Source organism: Cinclus cinclus, chromosome 11 (genome assembly GCF_963662255.1).
Source record: "Cinclus cinclus chromosome 11, bCinCin1.1, whole genome shotgun sequence".
Lineage (NCBI taxonomy): Eukaryota > Metazoa > Chordata > Aves > Passeriformes > Cinclidae > Cinclus > Cinclus cinclus.
Genome location: NC_085056.1, coordinates 7,108,097 through 7,128,900, shown reverse-complemented (window position 1 = coordinate 7,128,900; position 20,804 = coordinate 7,108,097). Strand labels below are relative to the sequence as shown.

Here is a 20,804-nt window from a genome sequence, read left to right as displayed (position 1 = left end):
CCCTCCTCTACACACAGGGAAGCACATCCTGATTTAAGGTCATGGACAGGTACTTTGCATTTGGCATGGGGCAGAGGGAACACCTGCAGCAAGAAAGGGGCTGGTCCCTGTTGACACCATCCTTCTGGGAAGAGCAGCTTTTCCATCTGGAGATGGCTGCCAGGTCGCACTGTTGATGTACACAAAGAAAGCAGCCAGTGAGCACACGTGTTAATCTGTTATTATTTATTAGCTGTACAGCAGTATATTCTCCTTCCCAGCTTTCAAACCCCATTACATATTTTATAACAGTATTTTTTTCCCCATGTTGGCTTCCTAAAATAATGAAAAATATCACACAGTACAGCTAAGTACAAAAATGCATCAACCTAGAGTCTGATAGCTAAACTGATAGCTCTCTTAAAAGCGATACATAGAAGAAAAATTTGTTTGAAATCAGCAAGACTGAGGCTCTATAAAAAGCTTACATATTTTAACATGTGACATTTTCATATACAGGCATCATTTGTATTTCACATTATTCCTTTTTTTGTCTTTATCAGAGATTTAAAAATTGTAGAATTACTGACCTATTAATAAAATTTCCTGGCCCAGGTTGAGGGCTGCAGTGACCCACTTATAAATCACCACTTTTGTCTTAACATAGGATTCATAAACACAAAATACAACTACAAGATAGAGCAAAGAAAATGTATTTGTGAAATTATAACTCAAAAAGGTTAATTGTATGTTTCAAATTGATTGGATGGTCACATCCACAGGGCAGTGGTCAATGGCTCAGACTCCAGATGGACAGCATTGACTGGTGCCCCTCAGGGGTCCATACTGGGACCAGTATTATTTAGTATCACCATTCATGGCATAGATGAAAGGATGGAGTGCACCCTCAGCAAGTTTGGTAACACCAAACTTAGGGTGCAGTGACACACCTGAAAGACAGGGCCATCCAGAGGGATCTGGACAAGCTCAGGAAGTGGCCTGTGAGAATCTCATGAGGTTTAACAAGACCCAGTGCAAGGTGGTGCACCTGGGTTGGGGCAACCCTTGGGATCAATCCAGGCTGGGAATGAACAGATCCAGAGCAACCCAGTGGAGAAGGACTTGGGGGAGCTGGTGGGTGAGACTGGACATGCCCCAGCCAGCTGTGTGTGCTGGGCTGCATACACAGCCCTGGGGCAGCAGCAAGGGGGAATTCTGCCCCTCTGCTCCACTCAGGTGAGACCTCACCTGCAGTGCTGCAACCAGCCCTGAGATCCCTAGGACAAGGACATCGAACCGTCGGAGCAAGTCCAGAGGAGGCCACAAACACGACTAGAGGGATGGAGCACCATTCCTATGAGGAAAGACTGAAGAGAGCTGGAGTTATTCAGCTTGGAGAAGAGGTTTTGGGATGACCTAATTGTGGCCTTACAGAACTTGCAGGGAGCCTACAAGAGAGCTGGAGAGGGACTTTTGGCAAGGGAATGGAGAGACAGGACAACAGGGACTGGCTTTAAACTGACAGAGGGCAGGGTTAGATGGGCTATTAGGAAGAAATTCTTCCTTGTAAGGGTGGTGAGGCCCTGGCACAGGTTGTCCAGAGAAACTGTTGCTGCTCCATCCCTTGAAGTGTTCAAGGCCAGGTTGAACAGAGCTTGGAGGAAGCTGGTCTAGTGGAAGGTTAGAACTAATGGCCTGTAAGTGCCTTCTAACCCAAACCAGTCTAAGATTCTATCAAATACCATTTTTTGTGCTTCAAACCAGATTTCACAAGTGGGTTTCTCTTGTTCTGCAAGCAATTGTCTGGGTACATCTTTTCTCTACCTTATCAACAGCTTTTCCAACATTTACACTCTATCAATTCTCTTGTCACTTAGTTTGAAAGGAATTAGAATACTGGGGTATCTTTAAACTGCATTTTTGCATACCTCTTAATTAATGGAAAAAGATTAAAATGTAAAAAAAAAGTTATTTACAAGCTTGACCATTACAGAAATGCTTTGCAGAAAGCAAAGCATATTAAGGACAGAAACCAGTTGGAGCATGCCAAAACTACCATGTGCAGCCGACTTGGAGAACCGGAGCTACTCAGTGGGAAAAAGCAAAAACAAAAATAAAAAACAAAAAACAAACAAACAAACAAAAAAAAACATTTCAAAAGTCTAGAACCCTCCCAAGTCTGCATTTACAGTTAAAAACACTACTGAGAGAAGAGGCTCAAGGACTCTGGGAACTGGAAGGGCAAGTCCGGAGTGGTTTTCCACATACTCTAGTCAAGGCTTCCACTTCTGTATATTAAAACTTGGTGCATGTAAACATGGCCCTTGGACCAGCTTTACAATGCTGTTAAGAGCAAAACTAAATCAAGCATTTCAGAGGAAACCCTCAAGGACTCCAAAATATTTCCTAATGTTCCATGATCCTGTAATGCTAACATAAAACAGCAAGTTCTAGTTAAATCACATTCTAACATCGTTTTCTTTCCCAGTATGTTTGGTAAAATGGTCTAAAATGATGCATTTCCCAAAGCCAAGAAAAAAGATTAAAAGAAAAAATAGATTTGAGCCGTTTAAACACAGCCCAGGCCAGTTCAGTCAGCCAATGTGGTCTTCCTCCATCACCGGTCCATCATGCTGAGAATCATCTCAGGGGTGAGGTCTCCATTGGGAGCTTCCACTACAGCAGGCTGAGCTTCCTCCTCTTCCTCTGCTGTTTCTGCATCAGGTTCTTTCTTCACTTCAACTATAATATTTTCAATTTCACCAGTGTTCTGGTCTTCAACCTGAATGATTGCTGCAGCTGGAAGGGCAAAAACAAAGGAGAAGGGGGGGAGAACAGATTATTCTACTGTGTCCATAGCCACCCTGCATGCCTTCATGCAGCTTTTTGGTAGATCCTTAAGACAATTCCATGGCAAGGGAAGGTGAGGCCCAAAGCAAACACTGCTACATCAGTGGAGAGTAATTCAACCCACCTCACTCCCCCAAGCATCTGCTTTCTTGCCCCTTTATGAAGATGGGCTCCCAGTACAACAGTTCCAGTGTGCATTTTCATACTAAAACATTTTTCAAACAATGGATTTTGTAGAATAGTGAACAAAACCAAACCCCATATCAATACATGGGCCTAAGGCAAAACTTAAACTTCAGGAGAATTTAGTGATGACAAATTCACCATTAAATGTTTCCACAGAATTATTCCAAAGAGAGAACAGGCCACACTTTGTAGCACCAAGCAGACAGCCAAACCACTGAGGAAGCCACCACCTCCTTAAAGGAACTAATTTCCCGTCCTACTTTGAGCCTAAAATTTATTTACTTCAACATTGTACAGTTACAATGTCTATTCTTAGCCACATCCCTGTGGAGTTGAAACAACACCTAAGTGGGTCCTTGATCAGAACTAAGGGCCTGAAGCAAGTTCGTTTGTGGCAACACCTGCAAAAGCTAGCCTGTTAAGAACACCATGATGTTTTTACTGACAGCTGTTTTCCCAAGGACTGTATGTCAGCAGAGATATCGTAACTGGTAAAAAAGAAGTGAGCAGTTTGCATAACTATGAAATGAAACAATACTAAACAAAAAAAAAAAAAAAACCAAAAAAAACAAAAAAACCACAGCTTTTCTTTTTTAGCATGGCCTGAAGTGGTCATGTTCCCTCACGACAAGGAAACCCTTGCAACAAATTTCAAGGTGTGTTCTTAGCAATAATGAGACAAATATAGTTACTTACTTTTAAAATACTCTCATTTGAAGGTATCACATCTACAAGAACAGCCAAACCCAAGCAAAAAGGTGCTCAAGCAAGCAGGTTAAGGTAAGCTTCAATTAGTGACTTACGCTGGGATTGTTTTGGTTGAGTGGCAGCTTTGCCTGGTGGTCTTCCTCTTCTTTTCTTACTGGGAGGTGGTGCAGGAGCCTCTTGCTCAACTTCTGGCTCAGCCTCAATTTCTACTGCTGTCTCCTCCTCATCTTCATTATCATCCAAATCTGGTTCAGCATTTTCCTCTGTAAGACAGGATGTCAGATAAATCTTCAGTTTAAACAAGAATAAAACAAATCAATCTACAGAGAAGCATCATCAAATCCCATCCAAAAGGGATGGATTTGAAGCAGTCAACTCTGCTGAGAAAGAAGGCAAGTTAAGGCCTTTGTTCAGAAACTGCTGCCACAGATTGTTAATCTGTTACCCTCACTTAGAGAGAACAAGCTGTCCTTCAGAAAGCAAAAGGCAATTTAATTATGTTGATTACGTTGTAAAAGCTACTCTGCACATGCACAAAGGAGCTCAGAGACAACAGCACAAGAGAGACCAAATAAGACATGGCTGGCCTACTCCCCAAGCCCATCAGAGAGTCCAACAGCCCATCCAAGTCCCACCTGCACACCACAGAGTAGAACAGCATTGCACAGTGGAAGGTAAGAATCCAGATTCACAACTTCTGAGAAACAAACTTCTTGTTCAGGACAACTCCCAGGAGAGCTACCAAGTGTGAAACCCATCCCAATGAGTCACGGGAAGCAGCTCTTGAGATAACCTTTGATACTATGGGGTGTTAGGGAATTCCTGGCTGGGATACAATGGAATGCAAGAAGAAGGCCATTTTGGATCACACAGGACTATTTACAGAACGTTTAGGGGAGGGGATGAGGTGGAGGGTGAGAAAAGTATAGGAAAAATAGAGAGGCAAGAGGATAAAAGAGGTACATGCCATGTAAATTGCTGTAGCAGCCATTCTAGGATCTCTGTGAAACACAAGAACCAAACTGGCATCCAAGAGCCAGTCTCCTACCCCTCAAACTTTACACTTTATTCTTCAGAGCACTCCTTAAAGTTAATAGGTGAGGACCATCAGCACATTCAGAATGCTCTGGGCAAAACCAGAGCAGACAAAAAGCAGTGAGAGATGTCAAAGAGATGTCATATTGTTTGGAAAGCAAAATGATTGCCCTTAAATTTGTAAGGCTGTTCACTAGAGGAGTAGCTTCACTCAAGAATACATGGGCCACAAGGATACTTCTTTTATCTGACTAAAGGGAAAAACCCCAACCCACACTGAGCCATGAAGATGTTGCATGGTTTTACAGTCACTCAAGGGATATTCCCCCATGAGGAATTTATTTACTGAATTTCTCAGGTCCCACCTTCTTAGAGGTTCTTTACATTCTCCCCTTAACTCAATGTTTATCAATTGACATTCTGTCTAATGTTGGGCAGCCTGGAGACAAAACTATCATTCACTATTTGGTCTTCCCCCCGCCCATTAATACAAATAAGACTATTTCATTTCAGCTTTGCTAGAAATTTTTAGGTATTTAGAAGCTGTCAAACCTCATGAAACTGCAGATCTCCAAAAAGACACACAGTGAATAATGCAATTCCTTAACCAGGTGATGAGCACATCCTTCTTACAGCTACTGAGCTCTCACTGGTCAATTCTTAGTATATATCAAATGACTCCTGAGGTCAACCCACACTTGTCATTTCCACTGAGGCTGAAGGGATTGCATCAGCACAGAGCCTAAGCATCATTCACTGCATATCATCAGCTCATTAACAACTGTGACTTTTGACATGCTTCCCCCTAAAAAACTGTTTTAAACCCAGACCAAACCAACTAAATAAAATGTGATTTTTCAGAACAGGCTGAACTCCCAGGAAGATTTCATATCAAATACTAAGAATGCAATACTCCAGAATGCCACATTTTCAATTACCTTCCATCAATTATTTTACCCTGCCTTCATGATATTTTCATGTTTTAAACACACAATTAATTACATGTGCTTAATTCACCTAATACATTTTTCCACACAGCTATACAAACATGAGTTTTGAGCATCAATTTCTATAGTTTTTGGATCAAGGTTTGCAAATCAGTTTATCATACTAATTCTAAAACTTGTTTGCCATGCAAGATTTTCAGATACATGTTGTCTAGCCAGAAATACCCCTGTTTCTCCCAACCTACACCCCGTGATTAATTACATAAAGCACTCCAGATAAAAGGCTAATCAGCAACACTCCTTTTGCAAAATCATCTTTGAACTAGTTGGTCTTGAGACTCTACTTGGCTCTTCCTATTGAAGACATGATGAAGTTTTTCCTCTACCAGGAACAGGACTAGGACTGAGTTTTTCCTTCATATATAATATTAATCTCCACCATTCCCTTGGATGTTGCCAGCCTTCCTCCACAGAAGCAGCCAAACTATTCAATGGTGGAGTTGTCTGGACGTGCCACCCAGTAATGGTGAAAGAGGATCAAGTAACATTCCATAGCAATATGCTGCAGAAGCACACAGCCTCATTTGGGATTTAGAAAAAAATTACCAGAGTTTCCCACATAGGCAGGACAGGAATGGCACAGCTGACACAAAGGATGTCAGACAGTTTTGGAACAGGCCTGGGACAGCAGGATCTATATTATCCCTCACAGGCAGTACATCCCTCTGTACTTGGCCGTGTATCACCATATTTTGTGTTTGCCAACCACACAAGACTCTTCCAAGTGCCAGAAGAAACCTGCAGAACTGGCAAACCAGCAGCTAACACACACAGTGAATCACAGACCTGTTATTCTCAGAAGGTACTGAGCTGTTCTTACCACTATCAGAAGAATCTTCTTTCTTAGAACGCATCTTTCTCTTTCGGCCACGTTTGCCTTTCTTTGTCTCTCCTCCATTCTCTCCTTCCCCACCATCTAGGCCAGAGCAGTTATCAGCATGTCTGGCCATTGTGTTCTACTCAGTGAAAGATTAAAAACACAAGAAAAGTTAAAACATGCATTGAATTCAAGATCAGACATTGTGGTTCAGTATTTTCAAACACATTTCTGGTAACTATGTATTTTTCTGGTTTTTTTTTTAAATAGATTCTTTTTTCATTTATTAACTTTATGCATAAAGTTGCATTTCCACATTGCTCATGATAACATGAATATGTGTTGGTACCGATTCTGAATTCTCGCTGCTCTGTTTTCCTCTTAGAGAGAAGGGCTCTATTAAAGGATTCATATCTTACCTAGTGTCTCATCCATCTTTCCTTCTGGATAAACACTTCCCTCTCCCCTTGGTTAAAAAGCCTCATTCCACCCCAACCCTCCCCAGTTAGAAAGCATACTCCCTTACCCTGCGAGTGAATGTTTTGCCACACTTGGAGCAGACAAAGGCAGCAGGGACAAAGTTGGGATCGTGGTATCTCTTGAAGTGCATGTCAAGGAGCTGCTTCTGGCGGAAGGTTTTATCACAATGGCTACAGGCATAAGGCTTTTCTCCAGTATGGGTCCGTTTGTGCATGACCATGTGCCGCTCCTGGCATGGACAGGAAAAATGGAAACTCACAAAAATGGATACAGAAAAGTGAATTTTCAGCTAAAACGAGGCCAAAATTGTATGGTTAATATCAGGAAAAGAATGATTCTGCAGCAATGCAAGGACATCTTGATTGATGGCATTATTTAGTCCTAGCTACTTCCATCCTATATGGACTCTAACCTCTTGGTCAATGGGTAGCAACAAGGTTGTCAATTAGAAGGTTATTCTCTACAGGATAGAATCACACCAAGAAAAAGCCACTTGTACTCTCCTTTACATCCTTAAAAAACTTCGACAGCCAATTTGATCTTGACATTTCCATCCTGTACTTTCAGCTCCTGTCCCGCAGGGACACTCCTCAGGGTGCCAGTGCCCCCAGCTTACCTGTCTGCAGGCATAATCACACTGGTCACACTTGAAGCGCTTCTCATTCTTGTGGGACTTTTGATGCTGGATGAGGGCATACCTCTCATGGAACACAGCGTCACAGTAGCGACACTTCTTGCCCTGCTCAATGTAGGAATGCTGCTTCCTCAAGTGGACACCTACAGGAAAAAGAATCAAAAGCTTTCACCACCATGGCTTTCCAAGTATGAAAGATGAGCCTATGGTCCTTCAGTGATCCTCCCTCCCAAGCTCAGCCAAAACAGTGGAATGGTTAATTTAGAATTCAAATAAAAACCTGAAGGACTCGCAAGTAAAACTAACTAGAACCATTTCTAGACAGAAAGAGCTTGCAGAAGAACTCCATTAAGATTTTCCACAGGATTCTATATTTGGTTATTAGTTGCAATCTGTGCTGATTCAGGATACTTGAATTTCATGACACATGACTGTTAAACTGAAGCGTCTTGTGGACTGTTACATTTAAAACTAACTTGAATTGCCTGGATACAGCCAGAAGCCAGGTAATTCAGTGGGAGGAAACAGGATTTTCTGCAGGATTAGAAGTCAGAACGACAGGACTAGAAGGTAACAGGGATACCAGCAGATAATCCCCAACAGAGGTTTTAGTCACTTCTTTAAAATCCTCCAACTAAGAGCACACCACAGCTGCACAGGGCAGCTTAGGGTAGATTAAAGCATTATTAGAAGAAAAATTCTTCATAGCCAACATCAGTTTTCCTCTGTTGCAAATCAGCTTGTTTGCTCCTGACATCAACTGACTGTCTTCCTCTCAAACTGCCTCTCACTGTAGCACTTATCTTTACTGGAAGGGAGCCTGCCTTCGCATTTCTTTGGTGATAATTCTGTTTAAAGACAGAAAGTTCTGCCAAATCGTGGCTCCTTCCTTCCCCTCAGATGCTCTGGGCACAATATTGTTTGTAACCTTCTCTAGAAACATAAGAGCTTGCCTGGTGGAATTACACTGGTACTGCTCACTAGATCAGGAATGTCCTACTGGAAGGACTCAGGGATTTTTTTGAGCACACAGCTCCAAATCCTGGGAAGTTAAATACTTGGTTTAATTCAAACCTTTTAACTTGATGAAAATATCTCTGCATGAAACTTAATGGCCTCCAATGTGCAGGAGGTTAAGCCAAGTGATCTTGTTTTTCAGATCCCAACACTTATGCTGTTGAAATCTCAGTCCAAGTTCAATAAATGCCTGGCATCTATGGGCAAACAGTAACTTACCTTGTATGCTTGGAAAAAAAAGAAATTAAATAATGAGGAAAAAAACCTGAAAATTGTTCTAAACTTGCAGCAGCTAAAGTAAGCTAAAGGTGTGTGTTACCAGCCCCAGATGTGAAGCTGTGCTTCATGTTGTGCAGTTACCAGACTGGGTGTTGGGTTAAGAGGCAGCAGTTGGGTTATGTGAACTCTGATTCTGGGGAGTTTTGTACCATCTTCAGCAAATGGCCACGTTTGGGAGACACATACCCAGGTCACTCTTTCTCGCTATAACAGTATCACAGTGAGGGCAGTGGAATTTGGCCACATTCTCGGTGTGCTTCTGCAAAATGTGCATCTTCATGGTACCGCTCTGAGTGAAGCGAGCGTGGCAGATGTAACATTCATATGGCTTCTCTCCTTCAGAAGCAAAAGGAAAAAATAGAACAAATACTTTTATTAAAAGAAATCTCACCAAGAAGCCTCAAACAACCTCCCAGAAACTTGCAACGCACAGCTAGACAACAGATATTGTAAGCCTACAAAGTATTCAATAACATCTTTCTCTGCATATTATAGCTCCAATAAGTGTTTTTCTACAAAGAAACTAAAGTTCAATCCTTAAGGAAGTTAAACTATTCTTACTCTGAGAAATGCAAGCAAGACCTACAAGCAGGCTGCCAGAAGAGAGCAAGTGACATCAGATTTTTTTGGGGTGGAGGTTCTGAATGTTCATGTATACATAAAAGGGTATCTTTCCCACCCTTCAATTTTAGCAATATGAATAATTTGGCACTGCAGTAACATTTTGTGCTAAAATCATCCCTATTTATATTGAAGAAAAAATTAGCATCTTTATGAACTAACATGCATGAGATGCTTTTAAAAATGCACTGAAGCATGAAACTGCAAATGGCTCTACTCTTCAACTGGGACACTGTAAACAGAAGAAGTTTCTTCTATTCATACTAGAGGTGCCTGCATTTTATCACCTCACAGGTAAACTAGAAACCAGAATCCTCCAAGCTCATTTCTCAGTGCAGTAATTTAATCAGGTTATAAATTTACAGGTGCTTACAAAATGTGCTGCACTCTCTTCAGCTACACACTTCATAAAGGTTTTATATTAAACTACACAAGAGTATTTGTTTGCTGTACAGCAGACACATCAGCCTCAGCACTCTGACATTAAGAGAATATGGCATCAGTACCAGAGTGGGTCCTCATGTGCCTCTTCAGTTTGTAGGTGTCTCTGCTGGCATAGCTGCACAGGCTGCACTGGAACGGGCGCTCTCCGGTGTGCGAACGGATGTGGCGTTTCAATTTGCTAACCTGAAAGCCAAGAGCAAGACTGAAGTTAGCACAGATGAACAGGCCAGACTGCCAAAACTCTTAAGAGTTTAAGGTAGTTTATATTTACTTAGGCACAAAACCAAACAAGCACATTTCAGTGCCATTTTCCCATTGCACACAGCCACTTGCTCTTGCCCACTCTACCTCACCTCCCAGCTTCACTCCCAGTCTTGCCTGATGCTTGTTCCCACACTCGGTGAGGCCTGATTTAGACTCTGTGCTCACCTTACTGTTACTGACCATCTCAGCATCTGAAGACACCCTAAAATTTTAAAATATCCTGGAGAGACACAGGGAAGTGGTACAGGGAAGCAGCATGGGGAAGCTTAATTCTTTTCTTCTCCAGCTTTTATTGAGCTGGGTTTGTACCTTCTAAAAGCAAGAACACCAATGGTATGGCATTTTCTATTCCAGGCCGATCACGCTGCTTAATCACCAACTTATGCCTACAAAACGCAGCATGACCTCATAAGGACCAACTTGATTATTCTTTCCTAATTTATACTATGAAAACCTCTGCAACATAACTTATTCAGAACTCAAACCACAGGACCTGAAGTAACAGCACTGCAGGCGTAGCGTGGGCAGGAAAAGAAACCCTGAAGCCCCTACTCAAGCTCTCCCACTGTAGCCTTCTTCCACTGCAGACATCCCATTTTTTTTTAAATTACATTGCTCATCATCTGGTTCAAATTTGCTTTCACTATATAAAAGCTGTTCTATAAAATATCTAACAATATTGCACGGAGAGAAGGCTTTCAAGAATGCCCAATCTGCTCAGGCAAATTAAGCTATTATCTAACATTAGCAAAGCTGCTTTTCACCAATACTGAGACAAAGGCTCATTAGTTTTAGCTACAGACACCTTCATGGCATAAACAGACGATGTGCAGAATGCACATTTCTAAAATGGGAGGGCACTGTGGACTGAAAGGACATCCCACTGCAGCAGGAAATGTCTGTCTCCTTCAACATTAAGCACACTACAATTCCTGCAATCCGTTTAAAAGACAAATCATTTAAGAAACTGTGACAACTGTTGTCCCCAAAGAGGAAATGGGTATCACCTAGAATTTCCGTAAGCGATCTCAAACTGTTTTCTGCCTCACTGAGGAAACCCCACCATTTGCTTCCAAGAGCAGCCCTGATTTATAACTTCTTTTGCCCAGAGCCTTTCAACCAAATGGCCAAAGAGGAAATGCCTAAGAACAGAGTTTGTAACAGATGGCGAAGGCGCTTTGAAGCACAAAAAGAAGCACTCAGCACTGTAACAAGTCCCATACCTCCACACTGGCATAGTCACACATGGAACATTTGAATGGTTTCTCGTGGGTGTGTTTGTAGCGGCGATGCCGAACCAACTCTCCACTGGTCACAAAGGCCATGTCGCAGTCTGGGCACTTGTGAGGGCGAGTACCTAAAGGTGTGCAGCAACGGGAAGACAGGGACACACAGATTTAGTGACAAGAAAATATGGGACAGAGGTGGTTATGGATTTTTTTTTTTTTATTTTTTGCCTTTAAAGTAAATTAGCAACGCTGCTTTCATGTTCTGAAAGATTAAATTAGAGAAACACAATGCACATAAGTCAGAGGTTTTGTATAAAATAACTTATAGTTTTAAGATATTAGAAATTCATATCCTTTCAGTGAGGAAGCAGACTTTATTTTTGTACCACTTTGTTATTTACACATTAGAAAACAGCTAGCTAGACATAACTTCAGTAAGCAGAAAAAATGAGGGATTATGAATTACACTCTTTTTTTAGCAGTAAGGTACAACAAGCTGAAAACACAAGTGCTTATGCCCAAGGCAAAGAGAACACTTCTTTAATTTCAGGTAACTTGAGATCAAGCCCAGGATCAATTTCGTACCTGTGAACAGGATAAGCTCTGCACCTGACCTGGCCAGGTAGAAAACAAATACACCATTTCCTCTTTTTTAGCTTGTTCCATAAGAGGAAGTAGGAACACAAGTAGAGTCCATCTTCAATTTATCTGTTCTGATGGCAGAGCAGATTCTACAAAAACAATGTATGCAAAACCGGGAGTACCTGTGTGAGTGTTGAGGTGGTTCCTCAGCAATGTGACTGTCCGGAAAGCCCTGCCACAGAGATGGCACTTGTGTGGTCTTTCATCGGTGTGGCTTTTCATGTGGCGGTCCAAGTTGGAACGACGTGGACAAGTGTAACTGCACAGCTCACACTGGAATGTCTTCTTTACACCTGGTCATGAAAGAAATTGTTTTTAGTCTTTGACAGTACTGTGGTCTACTGTGTAATGTAAGAGGAAAGATTCTTGGGGGTGTAACTACTGCAAGGCATGCACCACTAAATCCAACTGCATTGCCTGTGGCTGGTTTGGATTCAATTTTCACTGGTATGCCAGCACTTAATGTTCCTTCTGCACTCTTAAAAAGGGTTCCTTAACTTACAGTTTTAACAAAAAACAAACATACTTATTACTGTATTTTGCACCATCTACCTTATCCAGCAATTGTTTAGGAAAAAGCCCACAAAATTCATTATACCATTGGCTCCTGATGTAAACCACGCACACAAACTGTTACATGTGTAGTATAGCAAACAGAACAATCTTTTCAATCATAGCTGTATGAGAATATTAATGCCACAGTATCATAATTACAGAAAATGATCTCCCTGTCAACCTATGGAGCAGAGAAGGGAGGTGTGAGCAAGAAACACTGCAGTCAAGAACTACCACATTGTGAGCAAGCAGCACTGGGCATGTCTGCTCTCCTCCCACTTACACGTATTTGGTCACCTCAATCACACTACAGTCACCACAGCAAAAGCATTTTCAACATCCATTTGTAGATGGGCAACTTACCTTTCTTTTTAATTTTTGTTGGTTTTGGTGGCTTCATATTGCCCACCACCTTTTCTGCATTAACCTCAGACAACAAACCCTCCTGCTGCTCCTCTTCAAAATCATATACAGAGACATCCACATCTTTGCCTTCCTCAGTGTAGCGAAGCTTACTCTTTTTGTTTTTCTTTGTTTTTTTGGCTGGTGGCTGATAGTCTGGATCTTTTTGCCAATTGGGATCTTCCTGTGGCTGAAGTTCACCTTGTTCCAGTGTCTCCACCTCACCATTTGCACCCACTTTCACAACTTGGAAGCCTTCTGGTAAAGGGAGGGTGTGACAGATCATGGGCTCCCCCTCCTGCAGGCCTCCTTTGGAAACCTCATTTTCATAAGCTCCCTGCAGTTCTTCCACAGACGTGGTGGCAACAGGTACAGTCACTGGTACAGGTACTTGGACCAGCTGAAGCTCACCAAGGTTTATAGGCTGCTCTTCCATATTAACAACCTGAAGTGTTATGATCTGTGTGTCATCCACAGTAGCCTCAGTTTCCTGAGGCACTGCCCCTTCCATTACTTCGGTCTTCATTTGAAGAAGAGTTGGATCCAGCTGATCCATCATCACCATCTGCACCCCACTGCTGACATCCTGCACCACTTCACTTCCATCTGCTTGGTTTGCTGGTATATGACAAGCATCATCCTCTTGCCCACCCTCACGGCGTCTTTGATAGGTTTTCCTCTCTTTTCCCTTAATGAAAGTTTCTGATTCCTCCACAATAGCGTCGACTGCCTCACCTTCCATTTCACCTTCCTGCTGTAAAAACAAGAAAATGAATGCTGCACACTATTCAATGTATTCAACAACTGCAAAAAGCCCACAGAAGAACAAGTTGCCTAACTGGAAACACCCAACTCATCCTGATCATATTCAGAAAGCAGGAACTGAGAGCTGTAGGTGTCCACAAGCCCATCACCACTGCAAACCAAAGCAATCACAGAATGCTGCCTGCAGTGAGACAACTGTATCAGCTTCTTGGAAAGGAAGGAAAGCAAGGAAGAGAGATTAAGTGATACACATATTCCTGTTTCTCAGAGACCTCAAATCCCACCAGCAAGATGCACAGTAATATTATTCCTTACTGAGCTTGTTTAATCATCTCACATAGCTTAGCAGTACCAGAGGCAGTCTGTGGCTATAAATTTTAAAGGTACAAAATTATCACACTGTTAAAATGAAGTCAACCTTAAAGAAAATATTACATTTAAGAACTGCAGAGCTTTTCCAGTAAGAAAGGGCACTAAGAATTAAGCACAAGAACATAAATTGCACTTATTTCATAGCAAACTACTATTAATTCAAGTCTAAATTCCTCTGAACAAAGGGACATAAAGCAGTGAGGCAAGTATGTCTCTTGTAAGCAGCCTGGAGCTCAACTCCCGCTCCCACCTCTGGAACTGCTGGACCCTGAGTGGATCTGAAGATGTTCCTCATCTGAATGAGCCATAGCAGGAGGCACAGCTCAGGTAAAATCTTAATTCAATGTAAGTGATGTGGACTCTAAGGATCTCATGACACCTGTATTCAATCCATCCATACAGTGACAAACAAACAACAATACAGAAGCTCAGCATTTTTGTGGGTCTTAACTGGAACTCTGACAATAGCTGCTTGCAAACATAACCATAAGAATTTGTGCCTCCTCAGATTACATGGTGTTCTTTAGCAGAGGAAAAATACCAAACTCGTGTATTCTCATTATGCAGAAAGGTTGTTTCAAGAGTAATAAGAGCTAAAAGAAATTATCATTTTGCAGCTGTCTTTTTCCCAAATGAAAGGAGTAAGATCATAGCCAAGGAGCGTTTTGTAAGTCCATCTCTGTTCCAGGTGGTTCGCTTCATAAAAATAAAAGGAGGTCCCTAACCATGCCAAACACTTTCTCTGCATCAGGATACCATTTCTTATACCCCTCATTAAGCATTAAAAAGGTACCAAGGTAAATTTTGGGTACAAAGAAATTAACAAAAAAGACAGCTTCCTTACTAAGCTTGTGAAAAATTCCTGATTCCAGTTCCAGATTTGCTATGAGACTTCTGTATTTTCCCATTAGACTGACTGACCTCTCAGACCAGCTAAGTGAATTAATATAAATATTTAATCTCTGCTGCTAACTCAACACTTTAAAATGCCCATATTATTTGCAAATATCTACGCTTAATCTTGCATACTCAATTTTGATTTTACACAAGACATAAACATGAAGCACAGCTATCAAGTCTCCATCAGCTTTAAAAATTACAAGACACGTAATTGCTATTATTTTTAGAGAGTTCTTGCTTTTAATCTACTGTCTTTTCTAGTATCCTCCACTTCTGCTGTAAAAACAATAAAGCCCATCTTGTTCTTCAGCCTGCCCAGACTAGGGACATAAATTAGCGTGGTGTCTTGACACTCATGATGTCGTGGGCATCCACAGTCTCCAGAGGGCACCAGATACCCAGGAATACCGACATATGGCTTCCTGCACACTCCCTGCAGGGATCCCGCCTCTCCTTTCCTTTACCACCCGTCAGCTCTTCCAGTAGGAGCAAATCCATATGGACAAACAGCTGAAGTACACGAGATGATGTAAGTACTTAACACCAGACAGCAGGCAATCAGAACAGAGAAGGTCTTTGGCCTACAGCAACTGCAAAAGTGTTTAACAATTATCTGAAATATCTGCAGAGGGAAGACTTCCCAGGTGAGCAAAAGCATTTGAACAAAAAGGAAGGACACAGATAAACAAAATATCAAAATGTGGTGAATGGGCAAGGAGGGAACAATAAAATATGTAAGATGGAGGGAAAAAACGGCAAAAGTCCATCTGCAAAGCTAATGCAACTTTGGTGCCGAGCAGAGGTGGGACACTCACAAAGACCTTCACGTTCACTGTCAGTATCAGCTGGTGACAACGCTGCTAAGTCACCTGAAAGCAAGCCAACAGGCCAAAACTGGAGTAGTAGGAAGGCACCACTTCTAACTTGTAAAGCAGAAAATCCCATGTCCACCAAGGAACAGGTCACTGGCATCCATGAAGACTTTGGCATACAGCTCACACTGTCAGCAAGTTTGCCAGCCTCGGAATGCAGGTGTACAGGGAGACCAAGGAAATGCCTACAGCAGGACTCAGACTAAAGACACTCACAGTAAAGGGTGTACCTGTGTGAAAGGAATGGATGGGTTCTTAGAGCCGTCCGGTAAAGGAACTCAGACCCCGCTATTGCTCCCTGTCCCTCTGTCACCTCTCACCCCGTTTCCTGTCGCGGCTACCGGGGCTCACACTGCGGGGTACGGCTGCCCCCGAGCGGCGAGAGGCTGCACTGCACCGGGGCTGGGACCGCCGCCCCCGAGCCGGCCACCTCCACCTCCACATCCCTGCCGGCTCCGTGTCACCTCCATCCCTGCCAAACACTGCATCCTGATCCTGCCACCTCCACGTCACCTCTCTACCCCTGCCTGCCCCTTCCACTGTCCCAGTACACATTACATCCTGACACTGCCACTTCCAAATGTCCCCTGCCCGCTGCTGCATCCTGACCCAGATTCCCTGGCCTCCAACACTCGTCAAAAGGATCAGAATTTTACTGCTGCCTATTCCAAAGTATCCAATATAGTCTGTTCCTTTCCATCAAGGTTAGTTAATCTGAAAATATCCGTTTTTAAACTAAACTCTTGCCACAGGGGAAACGTCACAATGTACTACATGTCATATTAACAACATATAAAATTCCAGAAGTATACAGGAGTCATCTCACTTGATGCTTTGGACAGCTCAAAAATCTCATTAAACTGCCGAGATTTCCTCTGAAGAACTGTGGATTTACAAATTTAAAAAACCTTCAACTGCAGTGTTGTAGGTACAAGATATACCCTAAATTTGAGAGGAAAATGTATGGGTGCTTTCCTATTAAATAAGCTCTCTATAAAGACTCCATCTCTGCTCAGCTCCATCTCTGCAAAGCAGAGCTTTGCACTGGCTGTCCATGCCACTTCTCAATCACTCTGTCGTGAACAATTTGCTACTTTTTTTACTAATTTTTTTTCTTTACCTGAATTCTCCTTTTTCATAAAGTAAGTCTCACATAAATACAAGTTCTGTATTTATTGGAGGACATATGTCATTTGCTACAACTAAGACCATTATAGCAGAACACCAGGAATAAAAACTGTGGAGTTTCTCTCAACTTTTTATTTCTGGCTTTTGTCTCCAGCTCTCTTCCTACCAGTTACTGCTACCTTAAACCAACAGCTGGGTTCCACAATGACTGAATCTAAAAAGGAAAACAAAGCAGCAGGTTAAAAGATGCAGAAAATCAAGACCAAAAAAAAAAAAAAAAAAAAAAAGCAAAAGAGAAAATATTCCACAATAAGGAGAATGACCAAAAAAAAGACCAAAGAAGATCTGAAAACACAATTCCCACTAATAGCTCAAGCCAGCCCTTCCACATGGGCTCACTCAGCAGGCTCTACCGAGAGATACTGTGACACTGAACAGCTCAGTGCACTGTCACAATCCAATTAGCCAGGTAAGGAGCTGTGACATCCAAACAACAGACCTAAGCTTGCTCAGACAACTGATGGACAGCCCATCTAAAAAGCTGCAACAAGCAGAAATAAGTGCTGTGCAATTCATACAACTGACACCTCATTCCAATAAAACAAATCAAAAGGTTGCCTGAGAGAAAGTAATTTAGTGCCAACTGTCCTACTGATGACAGCACAGGAGAGCCTCAGCCCAGATACACTCACTTTGTTCCCAATCTAACCATGCCCTGTGTTAGTGGGCAGCCATTCCCCCTTCTCTGGTCACTCCATGCCTTTGTCCAAAGTCTCTCTCCAGCTCTCTTGAAGCCCCTTTAGGTACTTGAAGGAAAAAGCAGGAGCATTAAAAACAACTTGCTGTAGTGGTCAATGCACAAAGTACAAACCCAGAGGAAGGGATGGTTAGTGACAGTGCCTATATTTTTTAGTGGTGTTATTTATAATAAAGCTACTATCAAAGAAGCATTTGTCTGCCTGTCAGCAACGTTAAAATTAAGGAACTCTGAACTGCATCAAGTTTCATGTACCAAATTATACAAAAATATTTATTTTTACCAAACAAGGCACAGTCTCAAAAACTGCTGGGACACTAATGCAATTGAAAAGTACATTTAGTGCTGTAATATGCACTTACCTTGTGGAAAAAAAATTAAAACTCCAGTAGAAACAATGAAGCCAAATGCTGCCAGTGGATTTTTGACATTCATAAAATAATGAAAAGTATCAGCAGCTCATTAGTGCAAACAACCCTATCACCTTGCACCATATTTGGGCCCTGAATTCAAGTCAATCCACATACAGATCCCACTCAAAAACTGACATGGCTTTGATACTTATAAATTAGCCATTTATTAAAAAGTATATGGGAGTGGAAATAAAACCTAATGTTTAAACATGGGAGAGTTATGTTTCTCCTGCATTCCCTGAGAACCTCTGAAAGCTGAACAGAGGAATAAACAAAAACTTCAACTAAGAGTCTGCAGTTATGTACTATATATTCCACGTAAAGCAAGGGAAACATTGAAAAAAAATTCAACAGGGTTTATAGACAATAGGCTTTTTTTCTCTCCTGCGTGCAGACCACACATGTCTGGTTAAGTATTTAAGGGCATGAGCAGATGCAGATTAACTGCAGGAATGCTTGGGCATTCTCCTTCCCACCATGAAACAGCTGGATCTTTTCCCTGAAAAGTCTCCCAGCTAAGCACAGCCGAAGATAAGGCAGTTTAACAGGTAGGCAAGGCAGCCTTTCCATTTCCTCCTGCAGAGCGACCCTGATAAAGAGACAAACATGCCATGAGCATAACCTACTCTAAACCAGACAGACATACATCCAAACAGGCCAGCTGTGCCTTTCACATGTAAAACACCAAACAGTTGCTACTACTACAAGAAATTAAAACATTAGATAAGTTTCTTTCACTAAGTAATTTTCTCAGAGTAAAAACTTAAGGCTTTCATTTGGCTGCTGTAATCAATTCCATATCCACTGGTTCTGGCTGCTACACCCATCTCCAGCTGTTTTCTCATTTCCTCCTTGCCACTTACAACACTGGTACCGGAAGCAAACAAGAAGAGTAAAATGGACAAACATTTATTGCAGCTTTAAATGAAAAAAAGGGCAGTCTCATTATTTTTTTTTAAGCAATTATTCTGAGAAATATCTAAGTGTCTTGGAGGGCACAAGGAGAAGCAAGAAAGAAGAAAAAAACTTCACCAAACATTAATAAATGTTTTTGATTTTTCTCTGCATGAAAAATTAAGATTAAGCCCCAAGAAATACATAAACCAGTTATGGGAATGAGAGCTGCAATTGGAAAGTGCAGAGTTGCAGAAGGATTGCTTTCTTGAGTGCTGACCCTGTGAAGGAATCAGAGAAGAGTCACTGTTGGTGGTGATTACCTAACCAAGGTGTCTGTGCTGGGAGGTTGGTCTAAATAGGGCAAGAAGAGCACATTGTTCTAGGGAGTGATTCAAAGCTTTTAAGTGGATCCCTACACTAAACTGACATCTAGAGGAATCCACTTTTTGGTCACTAACAAGACAGACCACCAGATTTTTAACCTGTGCAATAGTTGAATGGTCCCTGTAAGACAGGTAAACACAGCACTCACTGTCCAAAGAGCTGCTTCCAGCTTCTTCCTTCACACTGACAGAATAATTCACCAGAATGAACTTGATCGAGAACTAAGTCCAGCTGAAAACTAATGCAGAGAGGAACAATTCTGTTAGAACATGTTCAGTTCCTGACACAATTCATCACACAAACGCTTGGGTAGAGGAAAGGGATCACCAGGACCACCTTAAGCTGCAGTACTAGCATAAAGCTGTCAGCAAATCACAGCACCAGGAACCTTGTATTCAGTGAGCTAGGTGGCCACACTGAGCTGTGTCCCCTCACTCTGTGCCATCCACCCAGGGCACACTAAAGTGAAACTGCTTTTTCTCAAGCATACTGCAATCCTTGGGGTTACAGCAAGTCTGTGGGCAAGTAAACAGTCTGAATTCCATCACATTTACTGTGATCAGGCTGTCCTCCATATTTTACTCACTGAGTTGTTACCTGTGAACCAAAGTTACCTTTTACTCAGGCTCCTGTAAAGGCAGCACACTTTGGCCCAGATGTTATCAAGGGTGATCTTCACCTTTGACCCCTACCAACTCCCAAGGGCACAGCCAAGCCTGTCCCTGCCTTCAGGACATTCCCCACCCACAGCGAGCTTAGTGCAGTGTTAGAATCAAAATGATCTTGTGCCACTTCTCTACTTCTCCCCTTTTCTTTCTTCCCTGCTGCTCCTGTAACCAGAAGCAATCTTCCTGGTTGCTTACTCCTGCCCAGGGATCTCAGCAGAGCTCTTCCCAATTTTATTGTGTCTCATGAAATGATGCAAAGCAATGGGAAGCTTCATTTAGAACGGACCCCGATTTCTCAGTCAGCAAGTAGCACACACCTGTGATCTCCTGCAATTACTCAGAATAGAGCTGACCTTTCACTGTGGATCAGAAACTCAGGGAGCTCATGCAAGACATGGAAACAGAGTATACATCCAGGGCCCCCAGCCAGGCAGAAGGAAACTCAATTCCACATCTTTCCTCAGCTGTTTGCTGAACAAGCTCCCTCTTAATCCTTGCA

At 42.1% G+C, this 20,804-nt stretch overlaps 1 protein-coding gene across 5 annotated transcripts in view; it reads right to left on the bottom strand.

The window, feature by feature from the left end:
• Window positions 1–210: 210 nt before the first annotated feature.
• CTCF (CCCTC-binding factor) overlaps window positions 211–20,804 on the bottom strand; it is a 34,695-nt gene continuing 14,101 nt past the window's right edge. For all 5 annotated transcript variants that reach the window (XM_062499697.1, XM_062499694.1, XM_062499698.1 and 2 more), the window contains 10 exons: window positions 13,111–13,903; window positions 12,315–12,485; window positions 11,545–11,678; window positions 10,120–10,240; window positions 9,179–9,328; window positions 7,679–7,839; window positions 7,109–7,291; window positions 6,586–6,721; window positions 3,819–3,986; window positions 211–2,778 (listed from right to left, as the gene is read on the bottom strand). In XM_062499697.1, coding sequence (XP_062355681.1) covers window positions 2,597–2,778; window positions 3,819–3,986; window positions 6,586–6,721; window positions 7,109–7,291; window positions 7,679–7,839; window positions 9,179–9,328; window positions 10,120–10,240; window positions 11,545–11,678; window positions 12,315–12,485; window positions 13,111–13,903 — 2,199 coding nt within the window. In that variant the 3' untranslated portion in view covers window positions 211–2,596. The remainder of the gene's footprint in view (window positions 2,779–3,818; window positions 3,987–6,585; window positions 6,722–7,108; window positions 7,292–7,678; window positions 7,840–9,178; window positions 9,329–10,119; window positions 10,241–11,544; window positions 11,679–12,314; window positions 12,486–13,110; window positions 13,904–20,804) is intronic.